Source organism: Taeniopygia guttata, chromosome 27 (genome assembly GCF_048771995.1).
Source record: "Taeniopygia guttata chromosome 27, bTaeGut7.mat, whole genome shotgun sequence".
In the NCBI taxonomy this organism is placed as follows: domain Eukaryota; kingdom Metazoa; phylum Chordata; class Aves; order Passeriformes; family Estrildidae; genus Taeniopygia; species Taeniopygia guttata.
The window spans coordinates 2,808,956-2,823,869 of NC_133052.1; the positions used below are offsets into that span (position 1 = coordinate 2,808,956).

General features: G+C 40.1%; 2 protein-coding genes across 3 annotated transcripts; both read left to right on the plus strand.

The window, feature by feature from the left end:
- Positions 1-1,108: 1,108 nt before the first annotated feature.
- Positions 1,109-5,215, plus strand: KRT12 (keratin 12). The gene is made up of 8 exons (XM_012571127.5): positions 1,109-2,211; positions 2,528-2,610; positions 2,830-2,986; positions 3,250-3,411; positions 3,510-3,635; positions 3,990-4,207; positions 4,454-4,536; positions 4,745-5,215. The coding sequence occupies exons 1-8, from the start codon at positions 1,288-1,290 to the stop codon at positions 4,840-4,842; spliced, it is 1,851 nt and encodes a 616-aa protein (XP_012426581.4). The 5' UTR covers positions 1,109-1,287; the 3' UTR covers positions 4,843-5,215.
- Positions 5,216-6,687: 1,472 nt separating this feature from the next.
- Positions 6,688-13,526, plus strand: KRT222 (keratin 222). Of its 2 annotated transcripts, none has more exons than XM_004174660.6 (6): positions 6,688-6,816; positions 8,454-8,582; positions 9,293-9,513; positions 9,937-10,013; positions 10,189-10,294; positions 11,615-13,526. In XM_004174660.6, the coding sequence occupies exons 1-6, from the start codon at positions 6,721-6,723 to the stop codon at positions 11,826-11,828; spliced, it is 843 nt and encodes a 280-aa protein (XP_004174708.1). In that variant the 5' UTR covers positions 6,688-6,720; the 3' UTR covers positions 11,829-13,526. The 2 variants fall into 2 exon arrangements, with proteins under 2 accessions (XP_004174708.1, XP_030112000.1); XM_030256140.4 differs by having other exon boundaries at positions 6,706-6,898.
- Positions 13,527-14,914: the final 1,388 nt, after the last annotated feature.

Genomic DNA, 14,914 nt, shown 5'->3' on the forward strand with positions numbered 1-14,914 from the left:
ATGCATAATTGCTTCCAACTTAGATACAAATGGAACTATTAGGTTTTTAAGGCATGAGTTCAGCACACCTTTTCTGAATGTGAACTCCCACTCAAACATACAGCAGCTTCACTGCATTAAAACCTGATTTTCAAATAAATAAGAAGTGTCAATTTGCTTTTCATAATATATTAACATGAAAAAACAAATTGAAGAAGCCTATTTGATATTTTTCACATTCTGTGAATGATTATGCCACCAGGGACTACGGCAAGCCAAGATATTTTATGGATAAAAATATATTTGAAATTATCTCCCTCTCTCTCAAACTTTCTGTGCCAATAATGTTCCTTGTCCCTAGGGAGGCCCCTGTGCCACACCTGGATTCTCAGTCCCAGGAGTTTACATTTTCCTCTTGAGAACAAAAACACACAAAGTTCTTCCCTATGAAACCTCACCTGTCCAGAGCTATGTACTGTACATAAACAGCTGCCAAAGAACTAATCCTCTGCTTTCACTGCCCCGAGTCACTGAGACCAGGATATCAGCTCATTTCCACAGAAATGCTTTACTTACACCTTTGATCTTCCGCTCTTTTCTGCCCCAAAAGCACTCCATGCCCTTGAGTGCGGATAAATCAAAAATTAACACATTTCAGTTGACAAATCCAATGATATAATTAAGCCAGGACAAAGAAAAAACTATTTTCCATTTATCAAAATAACTTCAAAAGAAAAATATACTGGCTTGGGAGGGTTCCCATGCCCAAACCTGCACCCAGAAGTGCTACATTTGATCTTCAGATTTGTATTATAAAAAGCACCAAATACAGAAATCAGATTTCTTATTTTGAGATAATAGCAAATTATTTAGCAGACAGAATGGTCAGTTCTCAGCTCCAAAGTACAAACTCTTATATGCTATAGACTATATGCTATAGACTATAAGCATATCACTCTGAGGTAATTCAGTGATGAAAGGGCTAGGGCATAAACCCAATTCCAAATCCTATTTGGTATATTTATGTTTTCATATTAATGATCACCCTGCAGCCCACTGAACACCCATGTGCCCTTGGACACCTGATGGTCACTTTTCCTACTTCCTATCAAGCATCCAGGAGCACTAATCCAGCAAAGGCTCCTGGCTGAAGAGGATTATGAAAAGAAAGACATTCCTGCCACACAGGCTGAGAAGCAGGGATCAAAGGGATCAGTCTGCTGACTTAGAAAACTCCTGTAAGAACAGCCCCAAATGCAGGAAGCACTGCATCTGCAATGACAAAACAATTATTTAGAAGGGATTTAAATGCAAAAAGAAGTGTTTGTGCTTCATTGCACATGGCAGAACACAGTCATGATGTCTCAGCTGCACTCCACCCATTGCCCCTCATACAAATACCTGGAGGGTACCAGATTTCCACTCCCATTGGCAATTTCAGTTGGCACATATCATTTCGGTTGGTCAGAACATACTAAACTGACATCCCCTCCAAACAGGAGGGAGAGAGAGAGTGAAAGCTCTCCCCAGGAGGTGGGGACTCCTCCTGAAACACCCACTGCTGTCTCTATAAAGCTGACCCTGCTCCTGCTCGGCACTGCTCTCTGCTGTATCCTCCACAGGGCAGATCTGGGCACCTCGAGCACCATGGCCCTTTCCGTGCGCACAAGTGGCGGGCCCCGGCAATTCTCCTCTCGGAGCGGATTTGGAGGGGGATCTTTGAGGATGTCCAGTTCCAGTGGTGGAGGAGGCTTTGGTGGCAGTGGGCTTGGCTTTGGTGGGGGGTCTGGTGGAGGGTTTGGTGCAGCTTCTCTGTTGGGATCAAGCTCTGGCTTTGGTGGGGGCTTTGGAGGTGGTTTGGGTGGTAGCTATGGAAGTGGCTTAGGCAGTGGGTTTGGGGGAGGTTTGGGAAGTGGTTTTGGCAGCACTTCAGGTGCTGCGTTTGGAAGTGGCTGTGGTGGTGGCTTAGGGACTGGTTTTGGAGGTGGGTTCAGCCCTGCTGGTGCTGGTGATGGCGGCATTCTTTCTGGCTCAAAAAAAGAGACTATGCAGAACCTCAATGACCGTCTGGCTGCATATCTGGACAAAGTGAGATCTCTGGAGGATGCCAACACCGAGCTGGAGCGCAAAATCCGTGAATGGTATGAGAAAAATGGCCCTGGCACTGGCACCCCTGGATCTGGGAATGACTACAGTAAATTCTACCCCCTCATTGAAGATCTTCGAAACAAGGTAGCAAAGCAATGCATTTGACGTATCTTTATATTTGTAACTCACTTAATAGTATTAATGCAAACAACATAAATTTCTTTTAGCAAACAAGAGCACATTTATCCTTTGGTACTGGTGACATGTGGTGAATTTTTCCTGTATATTACAAGCAGTTCTGTAGCTGTGTCACAAAGTGATTTGTCTAATCTGAATAAAAGAGAAGGCACTGATGGAATGCAGTTCTACATACCCTTGTAGAATACAAAGTTTAAAGCCATTACAAAACCATGAAGCCTTTGGCTGTAACAACAGTTTCTGAACACTGTTTGTATTCTAGATCATCAATGCAACCATCGACAACGCGAGGATTATTCTGCAGGTCGATAATGCCAGACTGGCTGCTGATGACTTCAGAGTGAAGTAAGGACTTCTTAATGCTATAAAAACTCCTTAAGGAAAAAATTATTTTGTACTAAAAATCTCTTTCCTTGTAGAATACTTTTAGTATAATTATTAAACAGTATTACAATAATTATGTGTATTAAGTTTTCAAATTAAAGCTAAAAAACCCCACATTAATAGTTTCCATTTGACCTCATGGGCCATGGAAAAAGTAACATTTAATCCCTTTATGCATAGATATGAGAATGAAGTGGCTCTTCGGCAGAGTGTGGAGGCTGACATCAATGGTCTGCGCAGAGTCCTGGATGAGCTGACCATGACCAGGGCAGATCTGGAGATGCAGATTGAAAGCCTGAATGAAGAACTGGCTTATCTTAAGAAGAATCATGAAGAGGTAACTTTTTTCCTTTGTGAATTCATAACAAGACACATGAAATTGTGAAACATCAAATTACTCCCTTACTTAAGCCAGTGGGAGTTCCTGGGTTTCATTATAGGTTTTGTTTGCTGTTATTTTTTGAGTTTGCTAAGTGACAAACAATCTACAGATCCTTGTTGAAACAGAATTTATATCACGTATATTTCTTTACATATATTTTGGTATAATTATTTTGTCTTTTATTAACAGAACCTTCTCTTTATTTTCAATCCCTCCAGGAGCTTCAGGGCATCCAAAGCAGTGAACTTGGCCAAGTCAGTGTGGAAATGGATGCTGCTCCAGGGACTGACCTGACCAAGCTTCTGAATGATATGAGGGGACAGTATGAAGTCATTGCCGATCAAAACCGTAAAGAGGCCGAGGCGTGGTTCAATGAAAAAGTAACAACCAGAGAGAGCAAACTCAGCAAAATGCATGGGAAAATGAGTTCAATACTTGGAACAGTAAAATTACATCCCATTCTTCCTTGTCGTTTCAGAGCGGAGAGCTGAAAAGGGAAATTTCCACCCATACTGAGCAGCTCCAGTCAGGAAAGAGCGAGATCACAGATTTAAAAAGGACTCTCCAGAGCTTGGAAATAGAGCTGCAGTCTCAGCTCGCCATGGTACGTTCTGGGAAGCTGCTGACTGCTCAGAGCCAATTCAGTAACTTCAAAAGTCTTTTTAGACCTAATCCTATTCCATAGAATTGAGGATTTGCATTTCTTTCCACTTAAATTTTAGTTCCCAAACAGCAGTAATATATCTAACTGGATTTCAAAGAGCATGTCACAAAGCAGATCAGTTTTTACATCACATTTAGGGAAGTGACAAGGGACAATTTTCAAACCAATGTTTTAAAAAAGAAAATAAAACCTTCTGAGTAATGCAGCTGTGCTCACTCCCTTAAGCTACTTCAGCTGGTTTTGCAAAGAGGTTTTTTTTTCCTTAACCAGAGATTATTTAATATCCTTTCACAGAAAAAATCCCTGGAAGACACTTTAGCAGAAACGGAAGGTGGTTACTGCGCTCAGCTGTCACAAATCCAAATGCAGATCGGGAACCTGGAGTCCCAGCTTTTCCAGGTCAGGGCTGACATGGAGCGCCAGAACGCGGAGTACCAACAGCTCCTAGACATCAAGACTCGTCTGGAAATGGAGATTGAAACCTACCGGCGCCTGCTGGATGGCGAGTTTGTGTAAGGAACTGGCTGACACAAAATATCTCCTTGGGTTTATTTTCTGTACCAAAATCCTTTCCAGGAAAAAAAGAGGTAAAATAAGTGGAACATTCTCCAAGCGACAGTAAGGCACATACAGTGATCTGAAATATCACTGCGACTGAGGAGAGTGAGCCATTCTGCTCACTATTTAAACAACCTACCAATGTCACCATGATCCTATCAGACATCCTGAAACAGTGCATGTCTCTGATTCCCTTTTAGAAGTGCTGGACAGGCAGCTACATTTGAAAGCTCATCCCTGACAGGGTCCAAATCTCAAACACAATCACTGGACTCTTCTCAAGGTAGGTAGAACTTGATTGAATAAAGTTTTGTTTCTAAAGTCATTCTTACAAATAAAATAATACCTGTTATCCTGTTTAACTACATCATAGAGTTCATTAAAATCAGAAGCCAATTGGAAAGAAAAAGGGAGTACCTGATCATGTGCTGCTTTGGTTTATCATTTTTAACACACTGATAAATATTTTTTGTTTTGTTCATGATGTCTAGATCCAACCAAAACTAGAAAGATCAAGACAATTGTTGAAGAAGTGGTAGATGGAAAAGTTGTTGCATCCCACGTTAAGGAAGTTGAAGAGAAGATATGAGGCATAATCTGATGTGGCAAAGGATCCATTTGCTCCAAGCCAAAATGGATAAATAACCTTATTCTTTTGTATGAAGTGATAAAACGTTTGGCTTTGTACTAAGAATCTTTGAGATAAGACAAAGTTGGCACTTTCATTTCTTGCAGACATAAAATACATTTCCTGCTTCACTCTATCAGCATTACCTGTATGATTTCCATGGTGTTCTTTAAAAATATCATCTAATCTCTGTTCAATAACCAGAAATATGAAGCACACATTTAATTAGATTTTCCTTTTATAATCTTTAGTAATCAATAGATAAAATAATTTTGCTGTTCTAATAGCATTTTCCAGTTTTGATGCCTAATAAAAAGGACTCAGCAAGCTTTAAGTTATTAGTGTCCCTTTATTCTCCACGACCCCCTCCAGCTGTGTGGTGAGCCAGCAATAAAATATGAACATTGAAAGCAGCTAGAATTCAAAGTTCCATAAATCCTAGGAAAGATGCAATTGCTTACACCTATCTGAGGCATTCCTAATTGTTTCCTTATGTAACTGCTCTCATCCCATCAATGAGAAACACTGACAATATTTTGGGTTTAGACCAACACAGAACAAGGATAATTGAGACAATTGTAGAAAAGAGAGTGGACAACAAAACCTTTCCATCTCAGTCCAGGTCAAATGGAAGACAGTCAGCTAAGGAAACGAAAATCCAAACACAGGATCCTTTTACATGTGCCAACAGACACAGCCAAGAACAGGCAAGGCTTTTTATACCAGGAGACTTTCAAGTGGTACAATACTTTGACTTCTAAAAAGATGTGTGTCTTGTGAAAATTTACTGCCTTTTTGTCATTTCATTGATGCATATTCCAAGTGCCAAAAACACATTTCTCTCTTTGCTAAATTTTAAATCTCTATTGAAATTGGAAAAATTTTTACTGCATATCTGGTATTGTGCACTACTGGAAAAAAAAATTAAATAAGCAAGAGGTAAAATGAAATAGGTAAGAGCCATTCTTAGCAGACAAGATCATTGGGATCACACAGTGCTCCAGTGAGCAGGAAATGAAGAAGCACAGCACACCAGAAAACCTGTGCTGGACCTGCCTGGGAGCTGCCAGGAAAGGGGTAAGAACCCCACATACATTGCGTGTTATGTGTACTGAGCACACCAACGCCTGGCACGGGTTCTGAAACAGAGACAACCCAGACCCTTTTCCTGACAGCAGCGATGAGTCTGAAGTGTACATTCACCTGAATTTTGCCCTCTGCAGGAGAGGAGACAAAGCCCTTACCACAGGTTGCACCAGCACTACTCACCACCAGTAGTGCTGGTTCCTCTCCCTCTTTGTTGTGTTTCTGCACATAAAAGAGGATGCCCAGCTCATTTCTGAAACGGGACAAGTCCTCAACAGTGGGTCAGCTCAGACACCCGAGACTTCATCTCACTGAGTCTCAAATACCTTTAGGGATGGAAATTCTGTGACATTCCTAAGAATGGTGGAGGCACCTGCCACCAACCCAGCTATGCTGCTGGGAGGCTCTATCTTTCCATGTCCTCTTGCCAGAGCACTTCATGCTGGGCAGCTGCAACTTTATCCTTTGTTTTCTCTGTTACCCTCACATTTCTGAGGTCATAAAGCCTCACAGTTACAGCGTAACAAAAACATAAAGACATTTTTAGATTCATTTCGGTGCACGATTTAGGAATAGTTATTGTAGTGCTATCCTTTGCTGCATTAACCTGCTGCCAGGATGGGCCGAAGGCTCTGAGCTCCCCGCGCTCCCCGAAATGGGCCGCTGCCGCTTTAACGGCCCCGCGGCCGCAGCCCCGCGCCGCCGGCAGCGGAGCCGGGAGCCGGGGAGGATGGGAGGAGGAGGAGGAGGAGGATGGAGCCGGCTCGGCTCCGCCGAGAGATCAGGGCAAAGTATGAATCGCACATCACCCGAAATCAGATAAAGACCGTCAGCTCAGCAAGGACGCAGGTAATGCCTCCTCACAGCCACACACCTTGCAGAGTACGGAGCCATTCCCTGGCCGTACAGTTCCTCCCGCAGCCTCTATGAGGTACAGTAATTCCTTTCAATGCAGCAGTTTTTCGGGGAAGGGACGTGGATTTTACCGCAGTAAGATGTGAACTAGAAAAATCGGAAAGAGATTTTGTCAAGGGTATGGATTCACGCTGAACGAATGCTGTGTAATTCATCAGGATGCATTTCTGTCCCTGCAGTCGGGCTATTGCTGGGATTTAAGGGATGATGACATAGGCTGTAACAGGGTAACCTCTAGCTCCATGTAGTTATTTCAGAGGGAAAAAAAAATCCTGAAGAGAATCCTTTTATATGCAGCAATCTTTGCCATTTTTAGCCCTCTAGTAAAGTACACTGTACCTTTGCAGGAACTATTTTCTATTGCTCACAGTAAAAACTATGTTTTGCTCTTCAGCAAATATCAGTTGTTCTCTCATACAGCTTGATTAAATGTTACCAACACACAATGCTGCTGTTAGGGATTTACATACAAACAGCTCTAAACCCAACTGAAATCAAATGGCAAAACAATTTTGACCAAATGTAAAGACATTCAGGGGGAATCAGGTATTCTGTCACCTTGTAATCAGGTATTGCAGGATTCCCAGAGGTTTGTTTTAAGGACAGGCCAGACTCTGCTGCAGCCTGGCTGATCCACCAGCAGTGCCAGACACACGGCAGCGGCACACCCGACAGGGAAGCCAAGTTGATCTTTATGTTGGCACAAAGCAGCCAATGCCCATTGGTTTGATCCTGTCACACTAATTCTGCAGCACCCAAGCAAGAAAGGGGAAGCAAAAAACATTGGAGGTTCACTTGTGGATGAGACAAACCTAGATTTTTCACAAAAAAATATCATCTGATAAAGTTGCAATAAGTCAGTATGTACAGGGGAACAAAACTCTTATTTTTCTTAGTTCCTAAAACCTGAATTAGAGAGATTATTTTCTTAAAGTCTATGCCACCATAAAAACCTGCATAAAGCAGTAAAATATGCAAAAGAGAAACTACTTCTCTTTTCAAGGGCTTAGGGCATCTTCACCACTTGCAGGGAAACTCTGAATGAAAAAAGAAAAATAATTTCTGTAAGCCAAGCAATCGTTCTGGAAGTTACATGCATACTACTGAAATCAAAGACAAGTCTAAACCTAAAATGACCCCACACATGATCAGGAGTGGTTTTAAAAAACTACTTTTAACAGAATAAAAAGAAAAAAACCCAAAACCCTGAAATCAAAAATGCATTAAAATCAAAGCACTTTATTCAGACTTGGAAGCCTGAACTATCTGCACCTTCTCTAAGCCCCTTTATTCCAGAGGTGAGTAAAGTCTCAATACAATTGGGTAATTTGTATGAGAATTCCTCTAGGACAAAGGTGCCAGGGATAGAGATGTGACCAACCACTTCCCATCAAACACAGTGGAATAAGGGCTTTCCCTCTACATAATACAGAAAATATTAACTCCTCACTGTGAGCTTTCACGTATTTATACAACTCTAACAAAAATTCTAACCAGACATTTTTATGTGCCAATTTATTATTGTTATTCAAATACCTTTAATACTGTTATCTTTTGTATGTCCCCTGTAGTTAGAAGAAGGTACAAGTAAAAGAATGGACAAAGATGCAGAAGCACTAAAGGCAGCCAGAGCAGAACTGTGCGAAGCCCGACGGCAGTGGCACCACATGCAGATCGAAATCGAGTCTCTCCACGCTGTGGTAAGAGTCAGAAATTAAACTTGAAATCTCACAGAAACAAGATTTGTCCTTGATGCAAACTATCCCACAGTCAAATTTGTGACAGTCACAGCCACCATACTGCAGAAATCCACCACAGGAATACTCATTTGGGGGCTCCAGCTCCTCACAGAGCCCTCGCTCACGCACACTGACCCAGCACACATTCTGGAGCAGGATCTGCCACTCCAGACATTGTGTCCTGTTTTCATACCTCCTAAGCACATTATTTGCATGATACTCCCTCACCAAGCGCCTGGTCGTTCTGCCTTACCAATACACAGCATGTTTATGACCTTTTTTAATGTGTGGACCAGATTCATCAATTCATTTGTGATAAAATGGCAGCTGTTTGCTCAATTCAGCAGTACAGAAAAGCTCCAAGAGCACAAAGACACTGCATACAGCACTGAGCTGGACATTGTTCAACTGTAAAATCAGAAATCTGTAAACTCAAGGCAGTAGATTGTTGTGCAAGATGTGGCTACACTTTCATCTGATTTTAAATTACCACAGATTTTACTGGAAAATTTCTCAGCCAAAGTATTACCTTGAAAGCTTTACTCCTGTTCTTAAAGAATAATCTTACAAGAACTGATGTAAAAATACAGTTTGTTAATGAAACCACGTATGTCTGTAACATCTTTGCACACAAACTTTCCAAATCTTAAAATATTACTTAAATTTCACAGGAAAAGGGTTTGGAACGTTCACTGCGAGCCACGGAGCAGCAGTACCACATGCAACTACAAAATTTGGAAGGTGAGATTGAATGCTTGGAGAAAGAGTTGTTGGAAGTGAGAAGAGGAATTGAGAAACAGCTTCGAGAGCATGAAATTCTCCTGAACACGAGGATGAAGCTGGAGGAGGAGATAGCGACATATCGAAGTCTGTTGGAGCAAGAAGAGAGCAGGTACTCGCTGCTTAGAGAAAAAGATCTCAATTTTGTCTTCCATTTCTGAAGGTCTCAAATAATCAGAATTGTAAATGCATTAACAAAACATTTTAAATATACCTAAAATCTTAGAAAAGGTTTCATTACAAGGTAGCTTCACTGACTGGGGACTTTCTGGTGCTCAGTGTCTCACACACATTGCAAAGAGCAGCTCGGTCACTGCAGCCTCACTCGAGGCACTGTGGGTCACTGGGGCCCTGGGATATCGGCAGAAACTTCCTCCAGTTCTGAGCTTAGAATGAGAAATCCCAACAAACAGTTACCACAATCAAACAGAACTTCTCACATTTTTCAATTTCTCACAGCTGTTCATATGATAAGTTAGGAATTAAAGTAATTCAATACTACTAGATATCTGTAATCTTTTTTTTTTTTTTGTAGGTTCCGTTGCTCAATACCTGCCGAGAAGGATGACAAAAAACCCAGCACTAGCAAGATCACCTTTATGCTGCCTTCAGGTGAGTTTCAGGCATCTTCTCCTTAAGGAATTTTGGCCCTGACTGTTCACAACTACTGACAAGCTCCTGAATATTTAAAAAGGACCTTTTCCAATGTATGGGAAATAACTCCAGGTCCTGTGTACTGCCCTTGCCCTTCTGCATGCTCACTGTATACCTGCATATTCTTTTACAGAGAGTGCAAAGAAGCACAAACCAAAGAAGGTGGAACTCATGACAAAACAAGCAATCCTAGATGGAAATATCATGAAGGAAAGTGCTGAAGCTCATGGCACTGTACAGTAAGATAAACAGGAATTTCACAAAATAACAATTGGAAGTAAAGGGTGGAGGTTACATTTCAGTAGCTTTGAATTTTCCGTTATTTGGTATCTGTTATATCATGCCCACATAGCCCAGGAGCTTCAGAAGCGCAGTGAGAGCTCCTGAAGGTGCACTGAATGGCAGTGTTTAACAATACATTACATTTCAAAGTTCTTTTTATTAGCATTGGCTTCATAAGCAAACAATACCATGCTGGTGCTTCTGATTTGTAATTTCTATTTCTGTTAAGAATGAAACTATGAATAATTCATCTTGCTAAGGCTGAAAGCAAAGAGCCCAGACCACATTTGGGAAGTCCCTCTGGGGCATATTTATGCACATAAATTCAGGCTCAGCTGCTCCAACTTGCTCCTTGGAAACTCCTACGTTTCCCCAAACAGGGGAGGGAGAGCCTGGCTCCTAAGTAGGCATGTGAAAGTCTGTAAGGATATGTTATTCACCTGAAATTACTTTAATAGTATTGGATTGCCTCAATTTTTTTTCCCCACCTGCTCTTTAAGCTTTTTTGTAGACTAATTTAAAGTTACCTTTAAACACACTGTAGTGGGCCACTCCTAGCACTGAATCATAATCAGCTGCTGAAAAAAATAATGTCATCATAAGGTCCACCAGACATACCCCATAGGTGACATTTATTTTTGTGCACGAGCTTTGTTCATCAGACACTCAGATCTGCATGGAGCTACTCCGCTGGGTGCAGTGTACTCAGCTGGGTGAGACCCAAGAGCCTGACTTTCAGATCTGAATTCTGACACACACATAGAGAATTGAATCAAAAGAAATTGCCTCAATATTCCTGGATCAGCTGGCTTTTCAATTCTCCCTATTTTAGTTCTGCCCTTTTTTCTCTTTAATGTAATATAGATCCACATTCTGAGATTTGAGTCTAAACAAGATTTTCTTCTCCCTATTCTGAAGGTTTTCAGATGCAGGAATTCTGTCCTGCTCACTACAGTACTGAGGTTTCTTGTAAAATTTTTGAGCTTGGATTCCAAACTTTCTCCTTGGAAACAAACTGCCTAAAGTATTTGGAGCAGTGGTTTTGTAGCCATGTCTACCTAAAAGTACAAAAACAAGAACATAATGAACCCTCACCCTTTATTTAGCTTCTCTGGAGAATGAACCTAGAAAAAAAAGACACCTCTGGTATCTCAGTACCATATAAAATAACTTGACTTTTTATGATGCCATTTCTCTCTCTGTTTCAAAAGCAGTTCTAAAGACAGGTAACTAATACAGCCTAATAAATCATAAATACATTTTCTTTATTGTTTCAGGACAGAAAAAGTGGATGAAGTTATTAAGGAATGGGAAGGTTCTTTCTTTAAGGACAACCCTCGCTTAAGGAAAAAGTCCGTTTCCTTGCGTTTCGATCTCCACCTGGCAGCCACAGAGGAAGGGTGTTTGCACACAAAAAAGAAAACTCTCCCCGACATTGAAGTCAGGCTGGTGATGAGGAGATCCTGCAGCATCCCATCCATCAAACCTTAACCTCAGCCAATTCCCTCAAAGTGCATCCACAATGGGCTCCGGAAATAAACTGCAGATGGACTCCCACGGCTGCTGTCTGCTACAACCACAACATCTTACCAAGCACTTGGATCGATACAATAAAACTATTTAAGTCCTTTAAAAGAAAGGGTGAACAGCAAGGGGGTTCCAATTCCAAGAAACCCAACTTCTACTGGTTTTATACTCTGGGTGCAGCCCTTTCATATTCTCATTGTTGTTGTTTTGTAGATTTTCACCAAGTATTACAAAAATTAAACTAGAACTTTATAGTTTGACATATTCTGCCTTTGTAAAAGAGAACTTGTTTTCTCTTTCCAAAAATGAGAAATGCCTATTTGCTTCTCTTAATTATTCAATATTCCATTCATATAATGACTGGTGAATCCGTGCAATAATTTATATCACAGCTGTCATACTTCTAGAAGTATATTTTAAAATAATACTTTCTAACAGCAAAAATTACATATGAAAATACTCTTAAAATATATGAACTATTAACAAAGAGTTTTCTTTTAAAAGTGGCTAGTATTTTTAAATTCCTTTTTTTCAGGCAACAACTGAGCAAAAATGTCTTACCTCTACATCCCTATACATCCATTTTAAAAGTGTTGTTACAATCCAGTAACATTTTAGCCATATTTTTCAACTGATTTTGAAGCAGAAATTTCCCCTGAAAAATCAATCATTTTCTTATGTGTCCATACACACCTGTACTACAAGTCTCTTAGCCAAGGCAAATGAAATGATTCTCTAATTGTTCAAATGGGAGGAATCAAACAACCATTTGAATGCTGCTATTCCATTTTTTTTTTTATAACAATGTGTATTAAAATATCTTCAACAAATTTCTCTTCTGACAAACACTACCGATAAGTGATTCTGTTGATTTAGTCCATGTGACAAATCACTGTTAACACCAGGGTACAACTGTTACTACTTCAAATTGACTGGGCAAAATAAGGGCTACAAATTCAAAGTACAATTCAACCAGACCCCTTAAGTACTCCCCACTCCTACCCAAAGTAGCTGTGGGCAAACACAAACCCCAACAGAAGCCCTGCACCGGTACACAGAGGAACAGCCATTCTTCTTTAAAACCTTACAGGACAAATTTCAAACAAAGACTCAAACAAGATTGTATGAAGACAACAATGATTGTTTGTGAGGGTTCTGAAGAGGATGGATGTCACAGCTCCCACTGGAGCACCGGGATTGCTGGGGCTCAGTGTCTGTAGAATCCACACAGAGGATTTGCTGGATTACAACAGCATGTAAAGGATTGATTTCAGTGTCTGTATCTGCCTTATTACTTATGGCATGTGTACAAAAGTGATACTGCAGATCCTTTCAGAGTTAATTTATGCTTCTATCCTTTGTTCATGGTAAGAACAATGCATCAATATTGCCCTGTCCTGTCTGTACTGTATCAAACTCCCTAATTATCCTTAACCTGAATCATGAGCTGATGTTATTACCACTTGAGTACTTGGCATCCTGAATGTATCAGCCTGCTCCAGTATTTTCACTATGCAGCTTTTTTTTTTGTGCTTAGACTCTGTACATTTTACAATACTTGAATTTAAACTAAGTTTTAATTGCTTTAAGGCACTTTAAACAGGGATACAAATTTACCAAAGTAAATGATAGTACTACAATAAAAAAAAGTATTAAAATGGAGTTTCTCTACGCCTATTTTGTGTGTGTCAATGTCTTCTCCTTAAGTGGAAAGTAAAAGAAAAATGCAAAATAAAAGTTGCAGATAGGAAAATCTGTAGCACTGTAACAAGTGTTTTCTACGATCCTCTCCACAATTAGAAAGACACAAATTCCCTCAGAATCTTTACCATAACATGTGAGTGTCCTTCTGCTACAAAACTTACTCTTTTTTCCTGGCAAATCCAGTCCCCCTGGCTATTTTCCTCATGTATGACTTCCTGATACTGACTTCAGTAGCTTCTCCTACTTTAGGCCTGGTTCAAGTGGGCATTCTGGTTTTAACTAAGTTTTCACTTCTTTCAGTAATTATCTATTTTTGCATTATTCACAAATTCCATCTCTCCAAATGTAAAGAACTCTCTTTTGTTCACAAAGTAGTTGGCTTCCACAAGTATCAGCGTGAACTCCACATAGGCATCAAAATAATAACATCTCACCCTCATTTTTAGGTCACTTTAAAGCTGAATTTAAAAAAAAAATAACACTGAAGCTTAATGCTGTGGCAGAGAAGTCTTCATTTCTGTGGTTCTAATTAAATCCAGACCAGCTGAGCCTCTGCCAACTAGCACCTGCAAACGGCTGATGTAAAAACGAGTTTTATTGTCTCAATCCACTTACCAGTGAATGTCTGTCCTCATTCCAAAGCTTGTGAAACTGCTGGTAATTAAAACTGTTGGGTAAGAATTAGTTTTTACATTCCCCCCTGGTGAGCATAGTGCAGTGTAAACAATTCCATTAAATCAGTAAAACTACTTATATATTGTACAGGATATTAAAAAGTGTACGCTGGTAAAACCTTTCACTATCACAAGATGGAACTGAGGCAAAGACCATAGTAAGAAAAAAGGGGGAATAAAACAAAGTAGGAAATACACTGATGGCTTTGAAAACATAATGATTTAGAACTATTAGTATGGAATGTCAGTTTCCACAAATGTACTTGAACACCACAATAAACAATTCCGTTTTAAAAATAAACACATTTTAAATAATTAAAATTTTAAAATTAAAGCAAAAGTTAAAATAATTAATAGACATTTCAAATTTTCAATTTTTAATTTAACATTAAAGGCAATTTACACTATCAACAAAACTATGTCGTTATAAACTAGAATTGAATGTATGAAACTAGGGGGAACCTAGTCAAAAGCAGGAGGAAAACCAGGTTATTTTTCACCTCTTACATGTATTTTCTCACCTTTTCTTTACCTTTTCCTGCCCCAGTTAAGCTGGTGAACTCATGTGATGTATTTTTTTGGCTGAGGAATCTTTTCAACTCTTGCTTTAATATCAAATTGAAGTCACAGATTATTCTGCTACATGGCAACAAATGTCCATTGCGGGTACAG